The sequence below is a fragment of the Sapajus apella genome, unplaced genomic scaffold (assembly GCF_009761245.1).
Source record: "Sapajus apella isolate SASKATOON/1434 unplaced genomic scaffold, GSC_monkey_1.0 scaffold116, whole genome shotgun sequence".
NCBI lineage: Eukaryota > Metazoa > Chordata > Mammalia > Primates > Cebidae > Sapajus > Sapajus apella.
The window spans coordinates 734,890-754,483 of record NW_022437056.1 but is presented as its reverse complement, the minus strand read 5'-3'; the positions used below and the strand labels follow the sequence as shown (position 1 = coordinate 754,483).

General features: G+C 45.6%; 1 protein-coding gene across 11 annotated transcripts in view; it reads right to left on the bottom strand.

Moving 5' to 3' along the window:
- The window catches only part of ARHGEF10 (Rho guanine nucleotide exchange factor 10), a 120,104-nt gene that overhangs the window by 47,577 nt on the left and 52,933 nt on the right, over window positions 1-19,594 (bottom strand). For 9 of the 11 annotated variants that reach the window (XM_032260290.1, XM_032260296.1, XM_032260293.1 and 6 more), the window contains 7 exons: window positions 16,066-16,143; window positions 15,151-15,330; window positions 13,284-13,400; window positions 11,281-11,373; window positions 6,277-6,447; window positions 4,000-4,145; window positions 581-756 (listed from right to left, as the gene is read on the bottom strand). In XM_032260290.1, the coding sequence (XP_032116181.1) occupies window positions 581-756; window positions 4,000-4,145; window positions 6,277-6,447; window positions 11,281-11,373; window positions 13,284-13,400; window positions 15,151-15,330; window positions 16,066-16,143 (961 nt within the window). The remainder of the gene's footprint in view (window positions 1-580; window positions 757-3,999; window positions 4,146-6,276; window positions 6,448-11,280; window positions 11,374-13,283; window positions 13,401-15,150; window positions 15,331-16,065; window positions 16,144-19,594) is intronic. The other 2 variants (XM_032260291.1, XM_032260294.1) reach the window with 1 other exon arrangement.

Here is a 19,594-nt window from a genome sequence, read left to right as displayed (position 1 = left end):
AGCCAGTCGTTATTTGGATTTTTTTTTTAATGAAGAGATTTTTATACTAAGATTAAAATCTGTGGTCTGAACAATGTTCGGTAATAGTAATCATAAATCACGTGCAATGGTACGACATTTCCAAAGCATTCTGCAATTTCTCATTTCACCTTGGGAAGTTCGTGGTCAAGTAATGCCACCATGGGGAAACTGAGTAAAGAAATCGCAGCGCTGCCTGACAGTGCGAGCAGGTGAGTGCAGAGCCGAGCTGGAATCACCACTGCCTCAGGCTCTACGACTGAAGAGACAAGCACTGAAGTCCTCATCTGGTTAACAGGAAACACAAAACTGAGCTCACTGGATCGGGAAGACGGAATCCACTCCTGACCAGCCAGGTTCACGGCCAGGACCCGAAGAAGCCACAACCCCACATGGGACAAGTCAGAGACTAGTAGCCAACTGGGCCATGTTAGTCAGACAGCATGAAGATTTTAAAGACCAGATCACCCCCACAGATTGACCGTTGTAGCCCTAAGCCTGCAGATGTCAGTGCTTATGCTGGCTCCAAGCCTAGCACGAACGCGAGAGAAGCGTCACTTACTTGGCTTCGCGTTAGCGACCACGGCCAGGCTCTCAGGCGGGTGCACGGCGAGGTGCCTGCTATGCTCACCCGCGCCAGGGCTGCTGCCGTACTCAATGGCATCCACATGTCCCAGTGGAACGCTCCACTTTAGCAAGTACCTCTGGCTGCTCATCACGCGGCTGTCATGCGAGGGGCTGAAATGACCAGGAGATCCTTGTTTTATAAATAATTACATGACCACGTTATAGTAATGTTCATCCCTCAGAGATTCAAGTGAGAAACATTTCCATTGCTCAACTGTAGCTCTTCAGACTTTCTCAACATTGTAATTGTGCTTCTGACTTTCTTACAGTCCCCACTCATTGCCATAATGAGGCCTCCAAGTGGATGAGAGAGCGTGCAGGGAGAGCCACACAGGGACGGATCTCCTCCAGCAAGCTCCGAGGTTTTCCATAAAGGCTTAAAAGGAAGCAGCTCAGCACTCACTGATGACTCTGAGCAAAGGTGCTCGATTACCAGGAAAAGTATCCTATGTGGATAGAGATATTCTCCGGTGGCTTCACAAGAGTTAACTCTCAAATTCCTTCTTTATTCTTTTATGGTTACACTGTAACCATTTTAATATAATCAAACCATATCACTATACTCTGACTAAAATTTGTATCAAGTATACAGAAATTAAACAGACAAAAACCCTGACTTATATAGACTATTTTTTCTTTTATCATAAATAGAACACATATGCAAAGAAACACAAAGCACATATGTATAGTCTAGTGGAAACAGTCTGCATCAACATCTGTGTAGCTGCTACCAAGGTCAAGGATGTGACATCACCAGCATCCCCGCAGCCCCAGGTGCCCAGGAAATCCCACCCTCCAGAATCAACCATTATTCTCACTTGGTGATAATCACGCTTTGCTTTTCTTCAAGATATTGCTGTTAAAAATCAAAATGTGGGTAAGAATAACTGAAATGCTGGGTGTGACGCATTAGACGGAGCACCTGACTTGCTGAGAGCCGTTCTGTGCCCAAGCTCTCTAGTTCCCTCTGACACCAGAGCATTCTACCCTCCAGGATGACGTCCAGTGCATACAGAAAGGGAAAGGAGGAAGAACAATTCAGACACGGTAAGAGGAAAGAGGGGCTGTGTTCTGTGAATTAGACTGTGCCTCCAACTCAGAAAAAAACAAATGCCCATGAATTCTTAGCAACATTTCGATTCCTCCTCTTTGAATGTAAAAATCTCCATCCCTACAGAGCAGGTTTAGAATCTTAATTTCCACAGGGCTGATCAAAGGGTCCTTGAGGGCTATCTGAACCAAAATAAGTCCTTATTTCATTACCTTTGGTCAGTATCACTGAAAATCTCACACTGATAATCTCACACTGACAACAAGTCCATGGGAAATGAATTGTCACTCACCACTTTGCAAAAAATTCAAGCCCTGGCATCCGGGGGAAAGGCAGGGGCATTATTTTAAGGAATCCTCCAGGGGTAAGCACAGTTGAGTTACTTCTAAAGTACCCATTTTTATTCATCTTTAAAGTACACCACTTCCATCAGCGTGAGAATTTTATACCTACCTAAAGCTGCACCAGAACCAAGTGTGTCCTGGTGTTCTCCAGAAGCAGCCCGGGGGGTTCCAGAGCACAGTCAGCGTTAGACAAACACTGATTAGAAATGCGGAAAAGACTAAGCAAGGACCATTATATTCACTCAGGGCTTTTACAAGGTCATTTCGCTTCTACAATCTTGTCTCCCAGGGCAGGTGGGACAAGCATTAATGTCCCCAACTTGACACACTGTGTTGGCCAATGTGCAGGTGAGGAGCTGGGGGCATTCAGCCATGCCTGGGGCACTTCATTGAAAAACTGACTTTCCAGGTGTTACTTGGAGAGGGGAGTTCTGAGACAATTAAACTTGGAAGCCATCCTGTGGAGTGATAAATGCCGTTAGTCTCCACCCAGCAGGAAGCACCTCATAACGCTGGAGAAACGGGGTAGAGACAGCTTACTCTGCATCCTCGCAATTCTAAGCACTCTCTCTCTGGCCATGACCTCCCATGGCCTCACTCTGTCAGCTCCTCTCCAACACAGGGTGCAATGGGCTTCACTTCTGCACACGGAAAGCAGTTGGCCCGTGACTGTTGCTAGGCGTCAACAATGAAGGCTGAGCCATGGGTATGAGGCAAAGGAACAGGGCTGTTTCTCTTACAAGGAGGAGTGTCATTAAAGACTTGTATAATTTTGGGGCTTATTTTCTAGCTGCCACAAAGTAAGTGAGAAGAGAAACAACAATGAACACCTGTCACTTCTGGGCAGTGCTGTGCGCCCAGTGCCCTGCAGCAGCTTAATGGACGTGAAGCTCCTCGCCTGATCCCTGGAGAGCCCTGCGGCAGCATACCACTGGCATCCTTATTTTTATGATCAGCCCTATTGTATGGATGAGGAGTCCGAGGTGTAGACAGAATGGGTAATTTTCAGATTTCAGAGAAGGTGGAGGTGGAGATCATGCTCAGGAGTCCGAGTGAGCTCTCGCCTACTGACCTGCACATCCTGGCTGCCTGGGCCATTAAGGCAAGGTGAGGGGGGCAGGCAGATACATCTGGCAGCTGGAAAATGGGGGTGACGAGCATGAAAAATAAGTCATATTTAGTGGTGTGCTGGCAAATATTTAACAGCCGGCTCTCACTGGGAGGACAGGCTCCCGACACATCCTGGCGGCCAAATTCCATAGTGTAAATACTCCCGTGTGACTTCAAGCTACCAAATGGTTTAGCAACCGACTCTCCAAACTCTGGAAAATCCAATACTTGACTCTTGCACCACATAACAAATTGGTACCACGTTCACCTGCATTATTTTCTACAGCACCAGGATGTTAATTTTATATCAATTCCCTTATCATCCACCTATAATTGAGGATGCTTTAGCTTCTTACGTATCCTCATCTTACTACAATATTCTATGTGTTGGAGAACGAGTCTGACGTAAAACTATTATAAGTGGAAAGAACTGATAAAGTGCTACTAATTTTCTTGGTTTACAATAAAATGAATATACCCAACTTTATTATATTTAAACATTTACCAAAAACATATTTATAGAGAAGCAGGTAAAGAGAGAATTTAAACCATAAGAAAAAGAACTCTGGAATGATTTAGGAGGGTTAGGAGGAAATTCAATTTAGTTTCTAGTTTCACCATCAGCCCTGTTTAAAAAGTAAATAAACCTAAACGTATCTAACTTCTACTAGCAGTGACTTGGTGACTTACACTGAGTCTATTTTAAAATAAGCTTGCTTATTACAGGACTAAGCTTTTGCACAAAAACCAGTTCAGTCTGAGTGACAGAATTAACAGTCATTCACGTGCCCTCAGACAAATGTAACATATAATGATAAGACTACTATAGAGAATTCAAGGCATTCTTACCGTGAGCTGACTGTGGCACACATTAACACATCATTTAACATGAAGAGTCGGCGTTCTTTGGTTTTAACAATCTCTCCTCTGTCATTGTAAACTGTTTCTATCATATCATCCGATCGAATGAGGTATCGGTTTCCACTGCTGAGAAGCTGAGCATTCAAAGCACAAAGCAGGGACCACAGATGAGTTTACCCAAAAAAGAAAAAGATGAGGGAAACTCTTGTGTGAGTCTGAGGGTGACTTTTCCAAACTGAACGCTTTACAGACACTGTTCCTTTGTTCACCGTGACTGCACTCAACACTCACCTCCTTCCTTACACACTTTCACTGCACAGTCGGCCCTTCTGTGATTTACAACACTTACATTAACCAGGAACAGTGAGGAAGAGAAGGAATTATTTTGTAATTTTACTTTTCCCCAAGTAAACCTAATTAAGCAAACATAATTAAATGACCATCTTAACTTCTTAAGGTAGGCCATATTTTACTTCACTAAGCCAAATCAAAACCATCAGTTCTTCAGAAAGACGCTTTGTGTGAATCAAATCAATAAAATGAGGTGATGTAGAAGGTCATACTACTTCTTTTTTTGTCTGTTTTGACACAGAGTCTCACTCTGTCACCCGGTCTGGAGTGTAGTGATATGATCTCAGCTCACTGCAACCTCCCAGGACCTCCTGGGTTCAAGTGACTCTCGTGCCTCAACCTCTTGAGTAGCTGGGACCGCAGGTCCAGGCTACTTTGTTTGAACCACACCAAGCTAATTTGTTTCTTTTTGTATTTTTAGTAGAGACGGGGTTTCACTATGTGGTGAGGCTGGTCTGGAACTCCTGACGTCAAGTGATCCATGCACCTCGGCCTCCCAAAGGGCTGGGATTACCTGCATGATCACCGCACCCAGCTAATACTTCTATAACAATTCAGCCCACAAGAAAACAGAGTCCTCAGCCCTGGTGGTCTGTGCTGCCTTTTAATTCTAAATCTATGCTGCGGCTCAGCTTCGAGCAACTGGAGACACCCGCCTCCCTGACTGTCCTTGCCAAGTACTCGGGAACAACGAGGCACGGTGTGACGTTCAGTGTGCTGCATCACCTCCTCCCGGGCCTCTGCGCCTGCTCTGTGCCCCACGTGTATGCGGTTCAAGCGCTACAGGGAGCACGTTTTAAATAACATCAACCATGTCAAGAACATAACTGAACGCAATTTGCTGCTTATAAATGTTCCTACATATATCATTTGGAGAATTAGGGAAAACATGTGGCTTAAAATGTATTATCATAAAGTTCGCACAGTTAAATTACTGAATGTTATTGTAACATCGGAAACTACTCCTAATGACAAAACAAAAAATGATTTTAGCAACAATGAATATCACACATGATAACTTAACAAAGTTCATACAAATTACCATCTCCCTGTGAGCCAGGGCCTTAAATGAATAGGGGAAAGCCCACATAAAATCAGAGTACTGTGGCAGGCAACTAGTTATGTAAGCGTAAAGCAGAAATGTAGCCTCACAAATGAACTGCTGCCCTCTGTGTCCTGCTGCCCTCTGTGTCCTGCATCTTTTTTCATGGTACATACAGCTTAGCCCACACATAGGTGAAGACAAAAAGTGTTTTGTGAACATTTTTTTTTTTGAGACAGGGTCTTGCTCTGTCACCCAGGCTGACGTGCAGCAGCTCAGTAACAGCTCACCGCAGCCTGAACCTCCCAAACTCAAGCAATCCTCAGGTCTCAGCCTCCCAAGTAGCTGAGACTATAGGTACACAGCAGTGTGCCCATCTAATTTTTTTTTTTTTTTTTTTTTTAGATATAGGGTCTTACTATCATGCCCAGGCTGGTCTCAAACTCCTGGGCTCCAGCAGTCTTCCCACCTCAGCCTCCCAAAGTCCTGGGGTTACAGGTGTGAGCCACTGCGGCCAGCCTGTAAAGATCTTCAGCTTTAACTATTACTATCTGAAATTAAATACAAAATTTTGAAAGCAAAATTAAGCTAAAAGAGTTGCTCTTAACCTCTTGGGGGGTCCTGGATCCATTTCAGGGTCTAATGAAAGCATGAATTTCTGTCCTAAAAAAACGCAGACAGGTTGTGAAGGTTTTACATACAATTTCCATGTTGATGTGACTTGCCTGAAGGCCTCCACCCACCCCAGTTCAGAATTCTGGGCCGAGAATTACTCCAAACAATCCAAAAGATTAGTACTGCTGGATAACGATGGCTTATTAGTACAAAGCAAAAATAATGTTGGAATAGAGTTGAAAAAAACCTCTCTCAACCTTGTTCAGGTATCTTTCATTTATGGCTTTTGCTATTTGCTTAATTTCACAGCGCTGATCAGCATCTCTTTTTCTTTCATTTAATTTCTCTGCTAGTGTTTCGAGCTCTGTCAAGGCCATCTGCAGAGGCAGCCTGTCGGGATGGCCTTTGGAGGTGTTCTTCAGCATGTCCTGCAAGCAACAGGGGAGAGGTGGGCAGTTACCGAGTGCACACTTCCAATGCAACGACAGTCGTGTCACCCTCCAGCTGGCAACTGGAAAGGAGGCAGTGGCATCTGTCATCCTGGGGAAAAATAAAGTCAGTTCTTGGGAAGGGATGATGAGCCAAGTGAGTCACGACTTGGCTGAACATCTGAACAGCTTCCTTTGCAAAAACAAAATTAAAAAAATAGCACTGTACAATAAAGGACATGCTAAATATGAAGATGCCAAAATCTCAGAAATGCTGTGCACTTGGAATGATGCTCACGGTGCTGATAGATTGTCCTTCTCAAGCTGAGTCGGACAGATGAACCCACGTGTAGATGGGCCCAGCTCCTTTCTTCAAAAGATCAGTCTCCCAATTTGCAACGTGCAGGAGTTCTGAGGTGCCGAACACTGCACCCCTGGTGTCAACTCACACAGCAGGATGCGGTCTTTCTCACACTGACAAAGGAACCTGATTTTAGGGCAGCAAAGACACAGCATGACACTACAATGGTGGTTCCACATCACTAAACGTTTGTCCCATGGAATGCACAGTACGGGGGCGCACCCTCCTGTGACTGTGGCCACGTGGCCACACAGCCTCCTGGTTGTCACAAATGCACCCTGGCGAGGATGGGGGGGCAGGGGAGGCTGTGAGTGTTGGGGGAGGGGTAGATGCAAAATCTCTGTCCTCTCCACTCAATTTTGCTGGGAACCTAAACTTTCTCTTAAAAGTAGCCTGTAAAAAAAAGGGAGCTGAGCTGCCTCTGTTCTCCTCATTCAGGTTTCAGATAAGGAGGAGGTCAAAGGGAGCATACATGGCACAAGTCAACAACAACAGTCACCAAAAAATGACACACTGCTGCCAATCACCAGATAAACTTTAAGGGGCAATAACAAAAGGACACTTTTGTCATCTTGATTTTATGCAGGGCTTTTTGTTTCCCAGCTTGCGTTCACATTCGACACGCTGACGTTTGCTAAAGGGGCAAACATGAACTTGAAACACTTTCTCAGAATTAAATGTAGTTCTGCAATGAGAACACATGGACACAGGAACGGGAACATCACACAGTGGGGTCTGTCAGGAGGTGGGAGGAAAGGGGAGGGAGAGGATTAAGACAAATGCCTAATTCATGCTGGGCTTCAAACCTAGACGATGGGTTGGTAGGTGCAGCAAACCACCATGGCACAAGTATACCTATGTAACAAACCTGCATGTTCTGCACATGTATCCCAGAACTTAAGAGTAAAAAAAATAAAATGTGGTTCTGCATCTTGCCTACCAACTTTTACATGTTTATAGGAATATTAGCAGTCACGGAATTCAACAGTATGCGAACCTTTTTAAGACTTTTTTTTAAAATCTAGAAAGAAAGCTGCATAAATGATCAAATGTTTCATTTGTAGTGAGTATATTCTACACATTTGTTTTCCTGTGAGTCACAGCGAATTCCATCAAGACAAAAAAGAACAATCTTAACACTAGTTCTGCACCAAAACCACACACTGGTGGTGGCACAGCATGCCATGGTGACAGTGGCCGGCACACAGTGGAGTCCAGCATGCCACAGGGCCACTAAGCACAGCCCGCGGTGTCCAATGAGCTGGCAGCCTCCACGAGGGCGCCCACCGGGGACTTGGCATGCAATGATGAGAGCAGCTGGTACAGGGTGAAGTCCAACATGCCACAGGTCCGCTGAGCACAGCTGGGGCATCCACCAGACCAGCGGCCTCCAGGAGGGCACCCACGGAAAGAGAAATGTTAAGTTTCTCGCTGCTGTTGTTACCAGAAATTGTTACTTATCTTTGCACAACAACAGAGAGAAAAAGGTAGCTGGGGTAAAGTAAGACAAATGTCACAGGGCCAATGGATGTTTCTGGATCCATGGGAGAAACTGACAGTCCCAACAAAGCCAGGGTGAGCCGGCTTCACTGCCTGAGCCAGGGACAGCTGCGGCTTCACAGCGCCCGTCTTAGAAGGTCTGGGACCGCTAACCAGGAAAAAAGCAGGCAGGACCAGAGAGCAGAGACCAGGAGAGTCACTGGGAGGAAAGGGACAGAGGGTGTCCAGGTCCCTTCACACTGTCTCTCCATCCACCAGTGTCCAGCACAGGGACCACAGCAGAAGGCAGGAGGGAGGGTGCGTGCTTGCACCTTGCACCTGCTGACTTGTCCGCAGTCCCTCTCCTCGCCCAATCCCGGGTACCCTGAGCACCCACACCTGAGGGAGGGCCCCTCAGGCACATCCACATAATCATTCCAGACGCAGTCACCGCCTTGTCTCCAACTCTAACTGTGCTTCTTCCAAAGTACCTGGACCCACCCTGCTCCCCTCCATGGACACTCTAGGATACACCAGCGTTTCACTGAATGTGAACAAAAAAATGTCCCTGAGGGAAAACTGCTCAGCATATCTAGGACCTGCGATTTGTTTCCGCAGATCAGGAAGAAGCCCATTTGCTGCTTCAGGGCAATGAACCCTGCGAGGGAAATTCTAAGGAGGGTCTCTGGAGGCAAGCGGGGAGGGGAAGGAAACAGCTGTGCGCAAACTGACCCAGGTAACTGTCGCTGACCATCTGGAAGAGCACGTTCAATCTTTTTAAATGTAAGTCTTTTTACAACCAAGGTCTAGAGTTCATTATATAACTGGAATTCGGAGTTTAAGAATGTTCTTCCTCAGAGAACATAAGTGTTTAGAAGTATGTTTTTTAAAAAGAAGAGACTGTACAAAATTCCTCAAGGACAGATTTGTAAGCTGCACAGCATGTAACGGGTGGGCCGTGCCTGTCTACCTGTGCTTTTCTGCGGTGGTCCATCCGCTGCTCTCCCCGAAGTCCCAGCCAGCATCCTTTTGGGGTGTGGACAGTGTACTGGATTTGTGGCTGGACAACCGTGTTAGAATCCCAGCATGCCTATCAGGCTGTGTCACCTTGCAAGAATCACCAGCTTCCCTAAACCTCAGCTTGCTAACGCATAAAAAAGGGGAAATGACCTCCCCCAGGGTGGCTGAAGGCAGATGGAAACAGGCTGTTCACAGCTCCTCAAGATCGCAGTGGAGGCTTTTCCCTGAAGCTCCCTCTCCTGTTCCAACAGCCCTGCCCACCCCTTCTGTCTAAAAGGACATATTTTGGAAAACACCTGGGCAAAAGGTTTGTAGTTATTTACTTACATTTAACCAAAACCTAACAAGCTCATTTGAAAGTTATATCCAAATTTAATAAATTAAAAAAATTTTTAAAGTATTCTGATACATCACAGAAAGCCAACAACATGTGTGACCTCACAACACAGTGCTCGCTGTAGTCCCTGGCAACCAGGAACGACTCAAGGACTCCCTGGGATGTCGCTAAACACAGGGTGTGTGGGCTGCTTCATCTTGTATGGTTTAAACACAGGGCTCGTAGGCAGATTCACCTCGTATGGTTTAGGAGGCCACTGCAGCCTTGCATTTGGACCCTTCACAGCCTGGTGACAACATCCCAGCTATGGCTGAATAATGTCTAACAGGCAGCCTGACCCACCTTCCTCCCAAGCATCAAACCTCCCTCACTGCAAGGAAGCTCATTCTTCACATCTGTGGCTGCTTGCCAGAAGCTAACAGCGTCTCACACGTATTAGAACTCAGTAAATAGTTGTCAGCTGAAGAAATAAAACACACTTGAATATTTTGATTTTAAGAAAAAAACAGCTTTTGTTATTAATGCTCTAATACAGGTAAACTGTATATTGTTAAAAATATCAGTGAGAGGATAAAATTAACGTGACCCATAAACCTAACCACAAAGACCCATTTGAGTGTGCCCTTTTTCATACTTTTATGACTACTTTTATTTAAAAAGCTTGTGTCACAGATTTGGTTGGTCAAAAATAAAAACCTCAGTGGATGGGGACTTCACACTATTTCCCAGGTGCCAGTCCATTTCTGGTGATGATTCCACCTGTTTATCTTCAATCGACTCTAATAAGCAGGCAGGCGAAGCAAAGTCCTCTGATTTAATTAGAAAAGCAAGCTGAGTTATCATTGAAAAATCAACGCAGGCAGAGGCCTGCATGGACTCTCCTTTGAAATATCCTCCCTGGAGGCATGGCATTCATTTAAATAAAATGTGTGCTAAGCCCCGAAGCCCACAGGGTCACCTGGGCTCCAGGGTATGTGGGACGGTTGGACAATGAACCCGCAACTCCACACCACATCAGACATGACCTAGAGGCCATCCGCTGTGGTACGTCATATCGGCATTCCAAATAGGCTTACTGTTCACAGCCCCAAGGTATCTAACTGAGAATCCTTCGAGGGTCCAGTGGAAAATGTCTTTACCGTGGAGGCCTCTCCCTGTCCTCGGGTGATCTGCTGTTAAATCAATGACAGGTATGTTTTGTTTAAATCTATTCTTAGCTTTTTAAGCCTGTCTGTCCCCTCTGGGCACAGAAGGGAGAGTCATTTTTCATGTGATTCTAGACCAGACACAGGCACACTGGAGAAGGGATCTGTGACCTGTGGGCCACTGGTAACCGAGCCCTGTGGCTCCCCAGTGCCAGTTCCCCATGGGACAGTACATGTGGTGAGCCAGGGCCCACAGGCCCCCTCCCTGCAGCCCATTCACTCTGTCCCCCAAGGCTGGCCTTGTGGGCACTGGGCCTGCAGCTGCCCTGCTCCTCAACTTTGACTCTCCACAAATCTCCCATCTGCCTCTACCCCAACCCCTGTAACTGCCTGGAGAGGAGATAGGGAAGCCTGAGGGGTAGCCACTCCCAAGTGGAGGAACAGACGCCGTTTTCAAATGAATGGTGTGGAGGCCGCTGTGAGGCACTCACCTGGAGCAGGAGGATGAACTGTGGGAATCTCTGGATGGGCTTCATCATCAGGCTGTAGAGTGTGGTTCGGTCAGGGCTGGCCTCCTGTTCCTGCTGCGGGGGAAGGTGCCGGGGTTACCTTCCCATCCCTGGGGCCGTCTCCTCCCCACCGTGCTGAACACTCGGGTAACATGAAAGCCTGCACCTTGTCTTTAGCTACAAGAAGAAACTCAGCCAAATGGGGGCTTCTGCTCTTGCTGCCCAGGCCTCACACCTTGGCCTCAGCTCCGGAGTGAATTCTCGGGGCCAGGGACAGGCCTGATTCCAGGCGGTGACCCTGGGTGTCTGTGTTCTGGCCACAGTGGGCCCCCAGAAAAGGCTGGCAACCTTCTGTGGTGTCATGGGCAGAAGGACGTCCTGGAGGCTGAGGGCTCCTCTCCTGAGTGTTGGGGATGCGCACTGGGACCATTTGCTACCTGAGGCTGTTGGGCAATGTTGACCTGGGGGCGGTCTCCACTTCCCTCCGCTGAGAGGCTGCGCAGTGCAGGGGCAGGCAGCACAGATCCAGCTGTGTCCCGGCCTCTCAGCTCACAGGGCACCCGGCTCTTTGGGGCTCGGGTCCTGGAGCTATGAAATGGGGTGAGAGAGTCTATCTCCCAAGGCCATGTGGCAGCCGATGAGTTGAGGAATGGGCACTGCGGTCCCAGCCATGGCTGACATCCTTAGTGGGACTACAGCAAAATCCCCAGAGGGAGGGAGCTGTTACGCAAGTTGGTGTTTTCTTTCCCCAAGAGAAAGAAATGCTTCCCTAGCCAAAGGATAGAGCCCACAACTCTCCAGAGTGGGAACTGTAACCTGATCCCTTAGCAAACCTTATGGAAACTGTGACCCAATCCCTTAGCAAACCCTAGGGGGCCACAGACTGTGCTCAGGCAGGGGCGGGAGCTACAGTGCTGAATAAGGCAGAGGGAAAATATTCCAGCCTCAACAAAACGTTGTTGTGGGTGAGAATACTTGCCCTGTGTTCACTCGCTCCAGGTAGCAGCAGTTTCCAAGAAACAGTCCAAGTAACAAGAAGACGCTTTGTCCCCGGGTTTTATCATGCAAATGAGGGGCTCCACAAAGGAGACTCAGCTCGCAGATAGCTTTGAAGGGGTTTCAGTCTGGTTCACTGTGCAGCCAACCATCAGAACACAGCCTCGGACATGCAGTTCCTGACGGGGAAAGCCCTGCCTGCCTGCTGATTAAATAACGCTCGGGCACACCCACCAGGGGACAGGCTCCCCATCAATGCCAGGTCCAGGTCGGAGACACTGAGGAGGGCCACCGGCCTGTCCCCAACATTGGGTGGAACACAGCCCTTGGGTAGGGCCCATTCTAACTCTGACTCTCCAGGCCCGTGCCTATCCCCCGATCCCAAAGAGGCCTGGAATCCAGATGTTTGGTTTCTTTTATTCCTCATATCATACTGAACAGGAAAAAAAAAGTAACTTTGGGATCTGACCTTAACTTTCTTTCCACTGATACACCTTTACAGATGTGCAAATAAAATTGTTTTCTTTTCCTTTTTCTTTTTGTTTTTTTGAGATGGGGTCTTGCTCTGTCACCATGCTGGAGTGTAGTGGCGTGATCTCAGCTTATTGCAACCTCTCTCAGCCTCCCAAGTAGCTGGAATTACAGGCACGCGCCACCACACCCAGCTAATGTGTTGCATTTTTAGTAGAGATGGGGTTTGACCATGTTGGCCAGGATGGTCTAGATCTCCTGACCTCGTGATCTGCCCTCCTCAGCCTCCCAAAGTGCTGGGATTACAGCTGTGAGCCACCATGCCTGGCCTAAAATTGTTTTCAAAAAGCTACATTAGGACCTAAAATTCACCTTCATTTCTAGTATTAATGCAATACCTAAGGCACTATTGGTAGTGAAATCTTAATAATGAATAACTGTATTTAGAGCCAAGGCTTGACATGGAACTTGTTATCAGATGGTTTTAAAACCCCAATGAAAAAAAAAAACGTGCTTACCTTTAAAAATTCAAGAAAAGCAGGCTTTGTAGCACACGTTTTCTTGAGGACTGCCACAGCTGTGCTGAAATTGTTCACATATTCACTGTATGCATCCAGCACCATGGACTTAGAAAACTGAAACATGGGAGGAAATTCAGAGAGAAATCAAAGAGTCCAGATACCCTTTTCCAGCATAAAACAGAAGATTTGAAACTCACCCTAAAAATACTCTTTCAGTCACTGTGATGTTTTCATAGGATAAACTTTATTATGACTGTGTGGTTTTTTTTCTTTAAGTAAGCATGTTAGTAGTTGTTTAAGTTGCTGGTTTGATCTTACTTTTTTACCCAGTGTACTTTCTGACATCCTTGTTCAAAACCATGGTAATATGGGTTTCAGTTAAGAATGTTTCTGACTGCAGACAAATAAGGATGGTGATTACAGACGACCTGCCTTAAGTTCCTGCCAAGTCTCACTTGGTGGGTTCAACCTCCAGGTAAGAATGTCATGCACCACATTCCATGGTGGGCACAATATCCTGAGAAACAGGGGCTGGGGGTGGGGACTGATCCTGCTTCTCTACCATAAGGTACAATGCCCTACACATGTTCATTTTCCTAAAAGCACAAAGGTTTTCTATCAAAAGGCAGAAACATTTGCCATTGGTATCAATATTCAAAGAGAGAAAAATCATTCCATGTTGTTCTAAGAAACCATAATCCTTCAGGATGGACGGCAGAGCTCTGGGGTCACTGGCATTGATAGCAGGAATGCTTTTATCAAAATTCTATTTAAAAAAATCTGTTTGCGTTTAAAAAAATATTGGCAAGGTAGGTATTTAAAGAACAGTGACAAGGTTCAAACTAATATATATAAAATAGTCAGAAAAAAATGTAACAATAAAATAAATATCCAATATTTCTCTTTTTTTTTAAGGATCCATAAACGGTATTATGCAAATATCTTTGTAAGAATTTTGTTTCCATATTTATTCAAAGCATTTATAGAACTCATCAAGTACATATACAAACTACACAGGAAAACATTTCACATATTATTATTCCAGCATTCATTTAAGTAGGGGAATGCTTTTTTTAAACTTACAAGTTTATATCCCTTTGATAGCATCATAGTCTTAAATAATTACAGAAATTGGTCTGTTTAACTCATAATCCTACAGTTAGGTAGAATTCCAACCAATATATAATAAGTATGGTCATATGATTCATATGAGCGTGGATAAAATGACCCAAAACTGCTAATGAAGAAACCAGCAGTGGTTTCCAGGCAGCTCACCCTGCCTGCTGCCAGGAAGTGGGAATGCGAGCTGTTGCAACATCATATTCCTGTGTCACACACAGAGCCGAATGCCTGCATCCACACAACAGAAGCTACAGCCAAGGGCAGAAGTCTGAGAAAACATGTAGGAGTTTTCCCATCACACGTTTTCTATTTTTCCCAGGCACAGAGAAATCTGCACCCAGAAGGTGAGACCCAGATCAGGAGAGAACCCGTGCGAGGGCTTAAAAACGGCAATTTTACAAGATTACCAAACACACAGCATCCTTGCTCAACAACGAAAAGCTTTAGCAAATCATCTAATGGGGCACCCAAGACTTGATAAAGTGCATATTTTTCAATCTCCCCAGATACGGCTTGTGTCCTGAGTGTCTGCACTTCTGCCTTGGTCTCCCTGGGAAATAACCATTTATCATTTCCCCAGCGCGCACATTTGGCCAGGGCACTGCAACTTCAGCCTGGCCTTCCCAGAGAACTGCACACTTGTCAGCTTGCAGGAGCTCAGGACAAAACATCAGCCTAAGAAGGGAAGAGAGGATGCATGCATGGCGAGCCCCGGGGACATCTGGTGTCCCGGCTTAATTACCGAAGCCACGAAGACATCGCCGATCATTTCCACGGAGTCCCACTCAGAAACGCGGCTGGCCAGCGCAATCTGAAACAGTGAGTGGCACTGCAGGATCTCTTTGACTCGGTAGAACACCGTCTTCAGCTTCCTCTCGCTCAAAACCTTTGGCTCCATCTCAGACAGTGGCTTCTCATATTGCTAAACCAAAGTGAGCAAAGACTGTTTAGACTTTTCTCTTTTAAAGCGTGGGTCTTGTTCTGTTGCCCTGGCTGGAGTGCAGTGGTGCGATCTTGGCTCAATGCAACCTCAAACTCCTGGGCTCAAGCCATCCTCCCACCTCAGCCTCCTGAGAAGCTGGGATTACAAGAGTGTGCCATGGGGCCCAGCTGCTTCAGACTTTATTTTTTTTGAGATGGAGTCTTACTCTGCACTCTGTCAGCCTAGCTACAGTGGTGCCATCTCAGCTCACTGCAACCTCGGCCTCCCGGGTTCAAGCAATTCTCCTGCCTCAGCCTCCTGGGTAGCTGCGACAAAAGGTGCACATCGCCTCGCCTGGCTAATTTTTTGTATTTTAGTAGAGTCGGGGTTTCACTGTGTTGCCCAGGCTGGTCTCAAACTCCTGAGCTCAGGCAATCCTCTTGCATCGGCCTCCCAAAGTGCTAGGATTATGGGCTTGAACCACTGCACCCAGCCCAGACGTTTTTAAAGCTCAGATAAATGAACATAAATATTCACTTACATAAATTATATTTATTTCAAAATAATTATGACGTTTGATGTCAATATACAGACATATTTAGATCCTTTTGAGAATTCTGCAAATTTGCATGTTGTGTTTCATAAACGTATGCATATAAAACATATATGTATCAAAATGTATATACATAAAAAAGAATAAAAATGTATGTATTATGTAACATGACATTTAAGTACCTCCAAAATCCTCTTAAGAGCATCTACATAGTTCTTTTCACTGTCGACAACTGAACCCAGTATATATCTTCTTACAACCTGTTGGAAATTTGAAAGTACAGTGGTAGAAAACTGCTTTATAATACATACAGATAAATTTTACTTCTATGCTGAGGCTTGCTGAGAAATAACTTTATTTTTTAAAAACAGTGCATAAAGGTAACCTAATTAAATAACATTGCAGGTACAAAACATACTTTGCCCCATTAATACAACTATATTATGTTTTAAACCTGAAACTATAAACTAAAACTACAGCAGGACAAATAAAATTACAGCACTGAAAAGAAATTCCTTCACTTATGCAACGATAATAAACTGATTTAGCTGGTTGTATTTTATGTATCCAATATTTGAGTAGATGATATTTCATATGAAATAAGGATAAAAAAATATTTCCAGTCTTCATCAGAATGTTATTAGCAACACTTATTTAAAATCCTTATTCCAAAGTTCTAGGAAAACAAAGTTTGTGGAATGTGGAGGGATCAATTATTTCTTTTTTTTCAACCAGCCAAAGATCTACCTATGAGGCCAAGAATGTGGACAGTGAATTACTCATGTCACTTAGTGGTGCAAAAAAAATCTCTATGATCTGAGATGTTTTCCGTTAAAACCTGACGTTATTTTCTGTTTTGCTTTTCATCACTGAAGCACATACAAATACAGGCTTGTGGCTCTAAGGCCCTATGACAGGCCAGTGAGGATACCTGGCGTTTTCCTCACTCTAAACACAGTCCAGCTAGTGATATCTACCAATTCATGGAAAACAGAGCCAAACAGCGCAATGGAGTTGTTCCTAAACCGGCATGCACACTCATGCATATGAACACATGCACAGGGCATACCCCCCGACACACACACTCCTGCAGACACCACCCACATACATGCAAGATAACACACTCATCTGTATGAACACATGCACGGGCACACCACACACACACACACACACACTCCTGCACACACCACCCACATACATGCATAACACGCTCATGCATATGAACATATGCACAGGTACACCACACACACATACACACACATTCCTGCACACACCACCCACATACATGCAAGATAACACACTCATGCATATGAACACATGCACGGGTACATGACACACACACACACTCCTGTACACACCACCCACATACATGCAAGATAACACACTCGTGCGTATGAACACATACACGGGCACACCACAACAGACACAAACACACTCCTGCACACACCACCCATATACATGCACAATAACACACTCATGCATATGAACACATGTACAGGTACACCACACACACACACACCTGCACACACCACCCACATACATGCAAGATAACACACTCATGCGTATGAACACATCCACGGGCACACCACACACACACATTCCTACACACAACTTCAGACATACATGCAAGATAACACACATATGCACAGACATAAACACACCACATACATATACACAGACACACCAGTGTATTACCAGGCTATCTGCAGCCCTGGGTTATGCTATTTGAAGGGACCACATTGCCACCTAGCGGGCAAAGAGCATTTTTCACAAAGTAAATTTCTCTGGTTAAGAAGATTGCAGGACAACCAAGGTCTCTACACAGCATGATTAACAGGGAGAGGTTATTCTCTTTAGAGAAAGAATTATTCCATTTGCCAAAGACAAAAATCAACCCTTCTAAAATACCCAAAAAAGAAACTGATATATTAAAACACGCAGATGTGGCTGGGATTAACACACACGCGCGCGCGCACACACACACACACACACACACACACACACAACTAGAATCTGGGAAGCTGCAGCAGCTGCTGCTGACTGATTCACAGGAAATGTCAGAGCACAGAGGCATCCCTTTCAAAGGAGAGCTTGGAACCCAAAGGCCAAGCAACCCCTCCCATCATCAAACCCAGGCCAGTCTTTGTTCTGAAATTCAGATTCCCAGACACTATCCCAAGGCTCCTGAGTCAAACAGGAATTTACTTGTGTATACATACATACTACACACACACACACACACACACACACACACACAGTTTAAAGTCCTGAGATGATAATATTGTAGTATCAGGTCAAAAGATCTGGAATAGGTATAATATTAAAATACAAAAACAAAACCAATCTCCCAGGTTTCTTGGCTACTGCATGTGATGTCAGTCTTTCTGGCAGTTCAATGTGACATATGGAATTGCATGCCCACTAATGGGTGGGTCGGGAGCCTCCAGTGCTGACACTCTCTTTCTCAGAACCCTGACCTAAAGGTCACAGAGGAGACAACCAACCTGAAGACGGGCCCCACAGGGAGGGCTCCTGGCATGAATGTCACAGGGCAACTACACAAAGCCAGGGCTGGAGGGCTCCTGGACCTGAGCATGGGGAGCTGCAGATGGTGCCTGGGCCTGGCCCAGCCTGCCATTCCTCATGTCCCCACCAGGAAGGGGGACAGGACAGGATCCTCTGTCCTCCAGCATCAAGGGAACTTTCCAAGTAAAGGACAACCCTTCTGTATTTCAAAAAGAACATCTTCCTTTTCCACCCCCAAATTAGGCATGCAAAGAATGTTTAATATACAGCACTTAACAGCTATGTTTCCCTTAACGCAATTCTAGAGGAGAACAAGAATTACAGAGCATCAATACCCGCTGTTTCACCTTTCAAGAGAAAACTCCCATGGACAACACATTTGGCAGGAGGAAATACATAATCGATGTGAATCACGACCGCAATAAAGAAAGCTGGATGGAAAAACAGAGAAACTCTAAACTAATAAGTTTCTCACCATAATCCCAGCTATCATCTAACTGAAGATGACAGGGATGTGCTAACATCACCGAGTCCTTCATACACATTACTTTACTGAACGATTATTATGTGATGAGCAAGGTGCATGAAGACATTAAAATCCACTCTTCAAAAAAAAAAAAGAAAACGGAACACCAGAAATTAACTACTAGATAAAAGCCTCCCAGATACTCAGAGCAAAAAACTTAGGGTTTTCATCCAGATCCGAGACTAACTGGGGAAGCTTAACCCCTTTACAGATACCATAAAACAATTAAAAACAGCCTGCAAATACTCACGGACCAACTCTGCCAAAATCAGTGCCCAACACAGGCATTTACAAACGTGCCACCCACCAAAAAGGTCCGACCATCTTTCTTCTGATATCTGCCCACACCGGATTAATCACTACTCAGTCTCTCCTCCTAGAACACCAAATCCTACCCAGGATCTCCACACAGACTCTGTACACCACTCAGTGCCTGCTCACAAACACCGAACACCCCACTCACTGCCTGCTTACAGACCCTCACCCCACTCAGTGTCTCCTCGCAGACCCTCACCCCACTCAGTGTCTCCTCGCAGACCCTCACCCACTCAGTGTCTCCTGGCAGACCCTCACCCCACTCAGTGTCTCCTCGCAGACCCTCACCCACTCAGTGTCTCCTCGCAGACCCTCACCCCACTCAGTGTCTCCTCGCAGACCCT